The following is a 12,880-nucleotide window of genomic DNA, read 5'->3' on the forward strand; positions in this document are numbered from 1 at the left end:
AAATAAAGGTGATGATGAGCTGTATAAATCACTGGTAAGATCAGTTCTGGTCACCACATTACCAACAGTACATTGTGGCTCTGGAAAGAGTCCAACGAAAAGCAACCAGACTAATACCAGGGCTTAAAGGAATGAGCTACAAAGATAGTCTAAAGAACTGAATCTACAGGTATTTAGCCTGGAATAAAGAAGAATTAGAGGAGGCATGATTGAAGTCTTTAAAGTCTTAAAAGTAGTTGGCATAGTTAAATTGAACCAATACTTTAAACACAGTACAGAAACCAGGACCAGAAGACACATGACAGAGACAGTAGAGAAACCAGGTTTGTTTCCAACAGTACACTAGAAGGCACAATCCTCCCTCTTACTCAAAACCACTCAAACATTTTTAATATGCAGCGTGTCGCTTTGCTAAATTGTAACGTATGAATGGAAATTATATTTTAATAAAAAAATAATCTACAACTTTAGGTTAAAGATTTTAATTCCTAAACTTTTAAAAAGACACTAGTCCTTGAGAGGCAGGGACAAAGCCAAGTCTGTATTTCAAACAAACCAATCATAGTGGAGCTATGTAACCAGGGGGGGGGGGGGGGGGGCTATCTAACTAATAAAACACGCCCTGTATTTCAAACTAACCAATCATAGTGGAGATACGTACCAGGGGGAGGACAATCTAACTAATAAAACAACACCCTGAATTTCAAACTCACCAATCATAGTGGTATTTGGGCAGAGACTGCTGCTAATTTGAATTTTGCTCACATGATTGGGTGAAGCTATGGAACACTGCACCCTCTGGTTTGGATTTAAACCGATGATTACCGTGAAAAACTTTGAAAACCCCCGCTGTGCATCACTTCCTTGTCTACGCTTCTGTTTGCTGCACCACCATCTTGGACTTCACAGAACTCTGCGTGTGGACTTGTTAAAAAACGCTGTCAAAACCAGGAGAAAAAGACTTTCAAAGTTTAACAAAAGGACATTGTGTTTTAGCATGGCCTGAGCTAATCGTGAAAGGTAGTGTGTAAGGTATCGCTATAGCCATTAATGCAAACCCTGGGTGCGTTTATAAACTAAATCTCAGGAGTGTCAGAGCGCACTCTGACCGTTCGTAAACTCCTGGAGTGCTCGGTGGTGTTGTTTGAAAACGCAGAGGAGATGAATTTCGGAGCACACTCTGACCGCTCCAGCTTCAGAGCTGGATTCTCAGAGCGTTCACTTTCAAAATGGCTGAGTTAAATCAAACTGAAGAGCAGCAGTAGTAATTACAGTATTATTAGACTTAAGAGTTGAAAACTCACATAAAAAATAGAAATACAAAAATCGGTTATATCGGTCCAAGAAAAAGCCATGAAACGGCACAACTGCATAATGGTCAGAGTTAATAATAGTACTATCAGTATTACATTTTCCATTTCGTACTCACTGTCAGGTTGAAGATCTTGTAGAACATAACCAAAAGTGTTTTTCAATCAGTGAGATACCCACGACTTTTGTGCTCTCGCTGCGACTTCCCTTTTCAAACCGTTTAGGTCGTTCGAAAACTAAAGAGAAAATTCCCGCTCCTAAGCACTCAGAAGAGATTTCTCGGGCGCTCTTTCAGAGCGTCAGATTGAGTTTACAAACGCACCCCCTGATAAACATGGGCAGTGGTTTGAACTGCGTGAAAAGGCAGCTTTTGTTGTGACGTAAAACTGACGACCCCAGATATTGTTCAAAATAACAATGATCTTCGCAGGATTGTTAACTATTTCTTCAAATCGAGATTCTCACTCAAATCTCATAGAAAGGAGGGCAATTGAAGCATTTATTGAATTCTCTGTGAATATAGCTAGAATTATGTTTAAAGGCTTTTGATGATATTTGATGTCTAAACATGTAATGACAATGTTTGGGTATAATGGCAGTGTCCGGGTGTAATGGCAGTTTATGGGTGTAATGACAGTGTTCGGGTATAATGGCAGTGTCTGGGTGTAATGGCAGTGTCCGGGTATAATGGCAGTGTCCGGGTATAATGGCAGTGTCTGGGTGTGATGGCAGTGTCTGGGTATAATGGCAGTGTCTGGGTGTAATGGCAGTGTCCGGGTATAATGGCAGTGTCCGGGTGTAATGGCAGTTTATGGGTGTAATGACAGTGTTCGGGTATAATGGCAGTGTCTGGGTGTAATGGCAGTGTCCGGGTATAATGGCAGTGTCCGGGTGTAATGGCAGTTTATGGGTGTAATGACAGTGTCTGGGTATAATGGCAGTGTCTGGGTGTAATGGCAGTGTCCGGGTATAATGGCAGTGTCCGGGTGTAATGGCAGTTTATGGGTGTAATGACAGTGTTCGGGTATAATGGCAGTGTCTGGGTGTAATGGCAGTGTCCGGGTATAATGGCAGTGTCTGGGTGTGATGGCAGTGTCTGGGTATAATGGCAGTGTCTGGGTGTAATGACAGTGTCCGGGTATAATGGCAGTGTATGGGTGTGATGTCAAGACTATCAGAGATCAAACAGAGGCTTCTTTACCTAGTGAAATACCAGAGATCAGGGTTTCAAATGAAAATAAAGGCTTTGCTGAAACATACCATTCTAACCTATATAGGTGTGCATGGTGTGGACAATTATTTTATTGTAATAATTATTTAATGGCATACTGTGCATAATGTGAATTTGCCTATGGTGGTCAAACCTTCAACTCCAAGTGTGATCCATCATGCTCTCAAACACAGACAGAATGTACATGACAATATGTTGTGAATTTACCAGCTTATTGGTCAGTGAAAATGCATTAGAAAGTCCAATAATACTTTCTCCAAAGACTCCTAACAATCCATGGAAATGTAATACAGCAGTGCTGCAGTTGGATTGACTGGCCTGGAGACTGCTCTTCTAATCCACACCTGATCAACTGCGCTTATAAATAGACACGGGGCAGGGGATTCCATGGGCTTTTACAATGACTTTGTAAGATTTTAGAATGAGATTACAGAAACATTTCAATTTCACTTATCAAACGTGGCCACCCAGGTTTACAGCAGACGTAACTGGAGAGTTTACTTGTCATCTCTGCTGTTTATTTTAATCTTGGTTAAATATAATTATTTGAAGATATAAGATGTATGATTCTTAATTCCAAATCCAAATCAAGTACTGTTGTTTTAAAAGTCAAATCCACTTAATATCACTCCAGTTAATATCGCACTCTGCTTATTATCATCACATTGAAATGGGAGTCAATGGAGACAAGCTCCTGATAATATCACTTTGGTTAATATCACACTCTGCTTAATATCAAAGCAATGTAACAGTCATACACTTGATTTCCAGCATGTACTTTCATGTAAAGTCGTTGGCTATTCTGATGCAATGTAAAGCCATGCACACAGCACTGCACTCCACCGGGCACACAATGGTCCAAAGCACTCTGTGGTGAAAGCAATTGCCTGGAGCTGTTCTCTAAATACAGATGTATTCTTGTATGCAGAAGCAAGAGATGGACATCACTTGTGTGGATTCACTGCATTATTCAAATATTTTTATGCTTTTCTATGCTTTTGTCACAAGCTTGTCTCAAAGCAGCAGTTGGTTCCATAAAAAAAATGTTTTTATTAAATCTCATTCAACACACAGTGGAATACAGAGCTAGAGAAGTGTCTTAGCAGTACTGTGTTAGTGGTGAGATACACAGCTAGAGAACTGGCTTAGCTGTACTGTGTTAGGTGGATACACAGCTAGAGAACTGGCTTAGCAGTACTGTGTTAGTGGTGCAGAAGGACTGAATCAATTGAGTCTGGAACAAAGAAGAATTAGGGGGGAGGCATGATTAAAATCGTTACAATCTCAAAGGAGTTGACATAGGTACCCAAACCATTAGTTTAAGCGCAGTACAGAATCCAGGACCTTCTTCATAGATGGAGTAGAGCGGGTATGGAGTGGGTTACCTGGTCATGTTGATGATGCAGAATCACTCAGACCCTTGACAAAGTTTTGAATCAATCAGCTACTAGGAACCGAACGAGCTTTGATGGGCTGGACGGCCTCTCATTCGTACATTGTCTCTACTTCTTATAAGACAAGAAAGAATCACTTCAAAATACTTACAGAAAATACCTTTTATTTTCAAAGGTATATTTCTTTTATATTTGTATTACAAAATACCATTTTTGTGATATATTACTTAGCATTTTGCATCTAAACAGGTTTTATATACATGGTTCTAATTATTTTTGTACAGAGTTATTATATATAAATTGGGAAGACTATACCAGTATAGTCAACCATTCAAATATATATAACATGCAAAGGAATTCATGCTTTATTAAAGAATAGGACATGGTCTGTTACCAGACTGAAGCTGTCTGTCCTTTTAATCTACTGCTTGAAACAGCCTTGTGTGAAAATCAAATGAGAAAGAGCTGCAAACTGTCAGTTTGACTAAAAATACATTTCTAAACTACAGTTACATTCGTCTGTTTCAAACTAATATGCTGCTGCAGTGAAATGTTCAAGATGTAGTTCATTTTGTGAGTGTATTTGATAAGAACCCGATGGACTAAGACCATCTGTGAGAATTAAAATAACCCTTGAACAATATAACCCAATGGAAATACGCATTCACACAACCAAATTAATCACGGGTGGAAAATCAGGTTTCCTGTGAATCAGTCATTTCTTCCACACGCTTCGGATAGTGTATGAGAAGCCTAAGCATCACTATTTAAGCATCACTATGCCTTGATTTGTACCGGGTAACTATTGGTGGAGTATAGAGGGCTTAGGCAATAAAACACATTATAAAAACACATTATAAAATCAAATGAAAAGCAATGATGAAACATGGAGGAAACGTCCTGCACCTCCTCCAGCAGCTGGTCAGAGGACCCACACCACTGATACAATCCAAACCTACACAACAATAAGAACCTATAGAACAGAAAACATACGAAGGGACACATCTTCTTCCTGTGGCATCCTTGTGGAATGTCTAGTTCTGGCCATTACAGTGTTATGCAGCTATAAAGAAACTCCATGAGTCTTACCTGCTGTTCTCTTCTGTTCGTTATACAGGTCTCAAATGTGCAGTTTTGAAAGAAACACATGTTACATTGACATTTATTTGAAATAATATCTGGTATTACTTTAGGTAAAGAAGTCTCTGTTTGCAAGTCAAGCCCCCATTCCTTTAATGACAGCTTCCCCTATTGACTGACATGCGTTCACCCAGAAGACACTGCTGAGGTGAAATGACCCAAGAAGTGTAACAGATATCCTGAGAATAAGGCATGGAAACTTAGAACTTTCACAACCTATTGTAGTACCAGATATCATGTTTTTAAAATGAAAATCCATGTGTTTCTTTCAAAACTGCTCATTTAAAACTTATGTAGTGAATGGAAGAGCAAAATGGGAACGATTTCTGGAATTATTGTGTTAGCCATAATCACTTTAACCATCAGCTGTAATCAAAGGCAAGGTGTACTAAACCAAGGACGGTCACTTTTGTGTTTGAAGAGTTGTCCTGTCACTAGTTGACATCGTTCTCATTGACTGGCTGTGAAGACATTTCAAGTAGAAGCAGATCCAGTGATGCCAGCTCTCTTCCTCTCCTGCAGGAATGGCTGAAATGCACACTGCGACGATTCAGCTTTTCAGGATTGTTCGACGCCATGTGAGAGAATTCTCTAAAGATGTCAAGGTAGGTGGCATCTCCTAAAACACAAGAACAAACAGGGTTGGTTAGTCTAGTTCATGAGGAGAGACAGACCCAGCTCTATGGTACTTGTTAGTCTAGTTCATGAGAAGAGTCAGATCCAGCTCTATGGTACTGGTTAGTCTAGTTCATGAGAAGAGACAGACCCAGCTCTATGGTACTGGCTAGTCTAGTTCATGAGGAGAGAAAGACCCAGCTCTATGGTACTGGTTAGTCTTGTTCATGAGGAGAGACAGACCCAGCTCTATGGTACTGGCTAGTCTAGTTCATGAGGAGAGAGACCCAGCTCTATGGTACTGGCTAGTCTAGTTCATGAGGAGAGACAGACCCAGCTCTATGGTACTGGTTAGTCTAGTTCAGGAGGAGAGACAGACCCAGCTCTATGGTACTGGTTAGTCTAGTTCAGGAGGAGAGACAGACCCAGCTCTATGGTACTGGTTAGTCTAGTTCATGAGGAGAGACAGACCCAGCTCTATGGTACTGGTTAGTCTAGTTCATGAGGAGAGACAGACCCAGCTCTATGGTACTGGTTAGTCTAGTTCATGAGGAGAGACAGACCCAGCTCTATGGTACTGGTTAGTCTAGTTCAGGAGGAGAGACAGACCCAGCTCTATGGTACTGGTTAGTCTAGTTCAGGAGGAGAGACAGACCCAGCTCTATGGTACTGGTTAGTCTAGTTCATGAGGGGAGACAGACCCAGCTCTATGGTGCTGGTTAGTCTAGTTCAGGAGGAGAGACAGACCCAGCTCTATGGTACTGGTTAGTCTAGTTCAGGAGGAGAGACAGACCCAGCTCTATGGTACTGGTTAGTCTCGTTCTTTACACTGTTATCATTTCTGTGTATTCCATGGGCGTTTGTATTTACAGACCTGTTCATTAAAACATGTTTGACTAAACAGGGATTTCTTTTGTCATAAGAAGTTTTGAATGTCATTTGAATGGCTCTGTTACAGTCCCCGTACTATTCTATGGTGTTTGCAATCACTCTGAGTGGCTCTGCTGCTCCCATATTGAGATATTATTATTTCTGAACTTGTCTGGAGTGCTGGGACTGAACAGCGATCCTCATTGCATTCCAATGATATTATCATTTCTGAACTGCTCTGAGCTTGTCTGGAGTTCCAGGACTGAACAGCAATCCTCATTGCATTCCAATGATATTCTCATTTCTGAGCTGCTCTGAGCTTGTCTGGAGTTCCAGGACTGAACAGCGATCCTCATTGCATTCCAATGATATTATCATTTCTGAGCTGCTCTGAGCTTGTCTGGAGTTCCAGGACTGAACAGCAATCCTCATTGCATTCCAATGATATTATCATTTCTGAATTGCTTTGAGGTTGTTGTCAGGAGTGCCAGGACTGAACAGCGAATAAGTGATAATAAGGGTGTATGGTCAAGGCTTTCATTCCCCATAATGCCTGTACAGTTGCATTTGTATTTGATTTTGATTAAGATGATCAATACAAACTCCTAAGCAAGTCAAATTAGAACAAGCGTTTAGCTTTTGAGCTTTTCTTTGTTATTTCAAAAGGTTTGTTTTAAAGAATCCAGCATTTGATTCCTATTCTTTTACATTCATTCAAAATAATGAACATTTTTCCTTTTGAATGTCAAAATAATCTTTTTGTAACCAACTTCAAATTCTGTTCTATTAAAAAAATTCCTGAATGAATGCTTTTTACATATCAATACAGTACTTGGGGGATTTCGCTGCCAAATATTAAAGCAACAGATCAGGTATTTAATTGTCAATATGAATTTAAGCTGTTGATTGAAATTGTTCATGTTCATTGTGAAGCTCACAACAGCCTTACTTTTACTCCATTGTGCCATTTACTGAGGTGAAGCCAGATACAATGTAAAAATAACTTTATAAGGTTTCTTAACCATAGCATCATCCATTACATTCAGCTGTACTGCTCTGGGCTCCATAGCTACCACAGTATCGAAGGCAGTGACTACTGTTATTATATCTCCATTGTGCCTGACCATTTAAACTTCTCAGACCCAATTAAAAAAAGAAAACAGAACATTTAGCAAACCCAGGCAGCCTGCAGACAGGACATAGGATGATCAGATTAGCCCTGGAGGTCTGATGTTGTTTAAATAGATTTGTAAGTGTTTTTTTCTTAATGTTTGAAGATATCTTGCAAAGTAATTTAACAAGCCAACTGCGATTCCTGATTTTATATTTTAAATGCATTGTCTTGTGTGTAAAAGAAACTAGGACAAATCTTTGTACCTTCAGAATTGATTATTTGGAAAGAATCTTGCATCTTTTACATTTAAGATAATTAGCACTTTTCCTTTTTGAATGCCAAAATAATCTTTTTGTAATCTATTTTGAATTCTGTTTTAATACAAAAATCCAAAGAATGCTTTTTGATTCTAAGTAAGTATTACTTATAGCTCATTTATAAGCTTACTGCCAAACATTGAAACAACATTATTAAGCACAATTTGTTTTATTTTTTATTGTGATTCTAATCAGGAACTACTAATTAAAATTCGCATCTGGAATCCCATGTGCAGCTCTAACTCAACAGCTATTAATATATAGTAGTAAATGTAACTTTCATGTTTCTGTCGGAGCATTTTAATAAAATATTAATAGGTGCGCTCTGCAAACATGCAAGAGAAAAACACTGAGTGCTCCAGCTGTCAGCCGCTTCAGAGAAGAATAGGTGCTGATCACCCTGTGTGACTGAATCATTCTGAACAGAGCATGGAGAACGATGATAAAAGAGGTCGATATGGTAGATGACAGGTCCCCAGTGCATGGCTTGCACAAGTGCGTTCTCATATATTAGTTTGGTTAGAATAGGGTTATTTTGAGCCAATTGTTCTGTGTATAGTGAGTTGCCTTCATCAATATGGCATCAGATACCACTGTATTTCAATATGTACCCTGTAAAAGATATGTGCAATATGTAGGGCTGGATTCTCAGAGCCATTTATTCCGATTAGCTTAATTATTTCAGAAAGGGCAAACACACCCAATAAAGAAATACTCAAGACATTTAATTGCTTGTAAGTAGTCTCCAGTTGATTATTTGTTTAAAACCTGTAATTGGTTAATGATAATTGTAATAAGTAGCTTTGAGAATGTAGCCTGGAGAACACAACGGTGCCTATATTTAAATAGCTTGGAAGGATATTACTGACAGAGACACACCTTTTCAAACTCCTTTAAAACAGGGTGACTAATAAAGCACTCTGCTGCATTCTGTCGTTCTGTGTTTAAATTAATTCAAGTGGAGCCTGTCCCCAGCATTAAAAGCAGTCATTCAGAAGAGCGTATTGCCAGCCCACCTCATACACTGTGTTAGCCACCTTCCAGAGGTTAATGGTGTTAGCCAACGCTGCCCAAATGTTAAAACCCACAAGTGTTATTGAAAGAGATTAGATCAATCAGAAAAAATGCACAAGCAAAAAAGGGGTTAGGAGTTGATCCAGATTTTTTATTCTCAGTGTTTTCAAAAGACAATAGGAAAAAAACAGACACATGGCAACAGTGTAAATTGTACAAAGAGATATTACGTTACAGAATGCTCAGTCCTCTAACAATAGTAAAGACTGTATAGGCAAAAATAAAGGGAAGGGTTTCACAGATGTATGTCAAAAGCAGGCAACGAAAGAGTTCAAATGCTTTAGCATATTTACAGCAAGTCTAAGAAGCGTTTTCTCCACTGATTTTAAACACAGACCCTACTTTTTAACTTACAACACTCAACACTGTTGCTGGTGAGGTCCAGCTGTCGCATGGGTTTGGACACTTGCACAGTAAATAGATTCAGCAGCCCTGAAACACAGAACCCTAGATACAGCCTCAGAATCATTTTTACACAAATTCTGTCCAAAGTGCTTTTTTTAAAATGAATAGGATGGTTAATGAAATTAAGATTACAAACTAGACAATATCAATCAGACTGTCAGCTGGTATTTCAATGTTTGTATATTTAACATCTGTGAAATATAAGCTCATGCCATTACAGCAATGGCAGTTCCTATTTGTATATATTCTACAGCTGATGTGTTTCGGAGCCAGTTTTGAAGACCCCTGTAAAATATTCAGTGTTACCATATATATCTGAGGAGGTGATAAAGGCTGTTGAATCTATAAGCTTCCTAATAAGTTTCTTTAGTTTTCTCTCTGACTTTCTAAGATAAAGTTACTTTACAATTGTGTGTGTGTGTTTTTTTTTTTTTTTTTTTTTGCTTGCAGACATTTAATACCACTGCGGTTCAGTCTTTGGCAGAAAGTAACCTTTTTTTGTTTTGTAGTAAAATTAAAACTGCCCCAAGACATGTAATATCATGCACTGTAGATAACAACCATCTTTTTGTAGGCTTGACTGTAACCCGAAATAGAGCACATTGTTTCTTACTTCTACATCAGCTGCTTTAACAAGTATGTGCTCCATTTGAGTTCAACTTGATTCATCATTTCTCTCTTTTAAACGACTGGAATTTTAAAAAAATGCCTATAAAAACATTCATATTAAATAGTTAAAACCACAAATGGTGGATTAATATAGAGTAGTAAATAGGAGAACAATGTAGAAGACGCAAGTGTGCCATGCAGGTACAGGGAATCTTTTTTAATGGGTCTCATTATTTACCCATAATGACTTCTGCAAAGAGACCATTTTAGAATATGCTCGCCTATTAAATGTTTCATTTGGTCTTGTCTGAAACAGAATAGTCATGAATAAAAGCATATCCGACCCTAATGGAAAATCTTCAAAGGGTTATCTGAGGGATCTAGAAACTTAAAAGTAAACTTTCAAAAGACCCTTCTTTTGACCGGATCTGGTTTTCTTCTTGGTTTCCTCACCCATTCACTGCCCTTTTTACAGCCATCATCCAATTATTTTACTCCCGTTTTTCTGCAGGTTTGCATGTCTAATTATGCTCCCTCACTGCAGAAATTCCTCACAACAGCAGCTCAGGAGAATGGAAGGTCAGTGGGTGTCCTCTGATCCCACTCCCAAGCCAATTGCCTCTTTACTCCCAGAAGCTTTACAGCGAATTAGTGGACAAAGGCTAGTCCTGCAGGTGTCCGCTTGAGCCACTGGAATCCCCAGCAAAGATCGACAGCATCGCAGTCAGGAGCATTTTATACTGATGACCGCTTTGCCTTGGCTGTTAGAAGTGACTTTACGAATGCTCTGCAGCACTGGATAGATACTGTATAACCTGCTTCATGTTAGAATGGGAAGTGACTTTACGAATGCTCTGCAGCACTGGATAGATACTGTATAACCTGCTTCATGTTAGAATGGGAAGTGACTTTACGAATGCTCTGCAGCACTGGATAGATACTGTATAACCTGCTTCATGTTAGAATGGGAAGTGACTTTACGAATGCTCTGCAGCACTGGATAGATACTGTATAACCTGCTTCATGTTCAGCTTCGGTGTCGTTTACTGGAAAGGCTCACACACTCTGTACAGTGTCCCCAATTCCAATAGCAACACTGACAGACCTGTTATATTGTAAGTATTCAATGTTTTAAACATTCAATTCAATCCAATGCAGTTTCCTTCTGGCCAAAGACTACAGAACCGTGTACCGATAATTCTGAAGCCAATGCTATGTACAATTTCAAAATGAACATTTGGCATCACATTATCTTATTTTTTTAAAGGATTGTACTTCAAACATACAAAAAAAGAGAAAAGGAAAACCTTAAGTTAGTGCTTTTGAAACATCTGGGTTAAATCAACCCATGCAGTACTGAAAGAAGAAGATAAACGGATCCAGACACAATCATCATCATCATCATCATCATCATCATCATCATCATAATAATAATAACAACAACAACAACAACATTTATCAAACCCCACTTGCTTCCTATTGTTAAACGCCTCGGTTTGTTTGTATGCTGGGTCTCGAGTGATGCAAGGGTTAAAGAACTGGCTTGTCTTAAAACAAATCCCAACAAAGAGACATTTCATGCCAGCGCTACAAAACAAAAACATGTCCAGTTAAAAAAATACCATCTATGATGTTACAAAAGAATTTCAATATACAGCATATCTGTATATTATTGCACTCGTCCTCTGGGCAGATCAGTATAAATAAAAACACGTAAACAGCACTATCGAATAAAAACAACATCAAAAACAATACTGCAGGTAGGAAAAGTGCACAAAGTTGCTTTATACATAAAATCTAAATAATATTCAAATACATTTGAAATAAATGGTCTTGTCTAATATATACACTCTTAAAAACAAGCATGCTTGGGTCAGCCGGTCACAGCCCAAGCTCTTTGTATCCTCTGCCCTTCCTCTGACTGCACAGTGGACATTGTGGCCAGCTTCTCTAACACTCACATGGGCAATGTTTCATCTCACAATTCACCGAAGCGGATAACTATTCCATACTTCACTACGGTTACTGACTCTCTAGTTTATACAACAATCTGCTCACTGTCTGAAATTCTTTTTGCACTGATTCTTGCTAAGGGTTTTTCCAGGTTGTTTCTAGTTGATACTTCACGACCCTTCTTCAATCCAAGGAGCAACACAGCTTTACGATTAAGAGATTCTCACTCTCTAGTGGCATCTGCTGGATCAATATGGTATTGCACCTTAAAGAATTGAGCATTGCAACGCACGAGGTCACTGGCATTGACCTCCCTAAAGCAGCTGTTACCAATGCCCTCCCAAAGATTTTCTGTTTAGGAGCCACAGCCAACTTCATTGCTTATGGGAGCAGTATACTTTGGAATGATTTGGCATTGCAGCTCATTGAATTGAATGGAAAGACAGCCCTTACAGAAGATTACCACAGTATCTTTGCAGCCCCCCCCCCCCCCCATGCTTTTCCTGTGGTTATACTACATTTACCATAGTTTACCCTGTTTGGCATTGTTTATTAATATATTTTATCATGCCTTGTTGTTCTTTACAATTCCTACATATGCTTTAACATGCTTTCACTATGCATTATCACACCTTGCAATGCTTTTGGTAAGCTTCAATAAGGGAAGGGCTATAGCTCTGCAGTGGACGGATCTTAGCTCAGCTCATGTGTCAGTTTTATGAACTCATCAGCTGCTAGGAGGAGATTCTTTAGAACTTGTAGAAACGACATTGTAAAGGGATGACAGGTTTTTGGTTTTTCAATAACTCAGGTAAAGCTGACCTGTTTAAAATGTTAACAGTCAATA

The 12,880-nt window shown here is 39.0% G+C and overlaps 2 protein-coding genes across 2 annotated transcripts in view; both read right to left on the bottom strand.

Moving 5' to 3' along the window:
- LOC117970490 (uncharacterized) overlaps positions 1-1,577 on the bottom strand; it is an 11,830-nt gene extending 10,253 nt beyond the window's left edge. Inside the window, exon 1 of the mRNA XM_058993462.1 lies at positions 1,430-1,577. The gene's annotated coding sequence lies outside the window, so the exon portion shown is untranslated. The remainder of the gene's footprint in view (positions 1-1,429) is intronic.
- Positions 1,578-4,083: 2,506 nt separating this feature from the next.
- Positions 4,084-12,880, bottom strand: part of LOC117425708 (arf-GAP with coiled-coil, ANK repeat and PH domain-containing protein 3) — a 185,592-nt gene continuing 176,795 nt past the window's right edge. Inside the window, exon 25 of the mRNA XM_058993464.1 lies at positions 4,084-5,695. Within this exon, the coding sequence (XP_058849447.1) occupies positions 5,511-5,695 (185 nt within the window). The 3' untranslated portion in view covers positions 4,084-5,510. The remainder of the gene's footprint in view (positions 5,696-12,880) is intronic.

Source organism: Acipenser ruthenus, chromosome 20 (assembly GCF_902713425.1).
Source record: "Acipenser ruthenus chromosome 20, fAciRut3.2 maternal haplotype, whole genome shotgun sequence".
In the NCBI taxonomy this organism is placed as follows: domain Eukaryota; kingdom Metazoa; phylum Chordata; class Actinopteri; order Acipenseriformes; family Acipenseridae; genus Acipenser; species Acipenser ruthenus.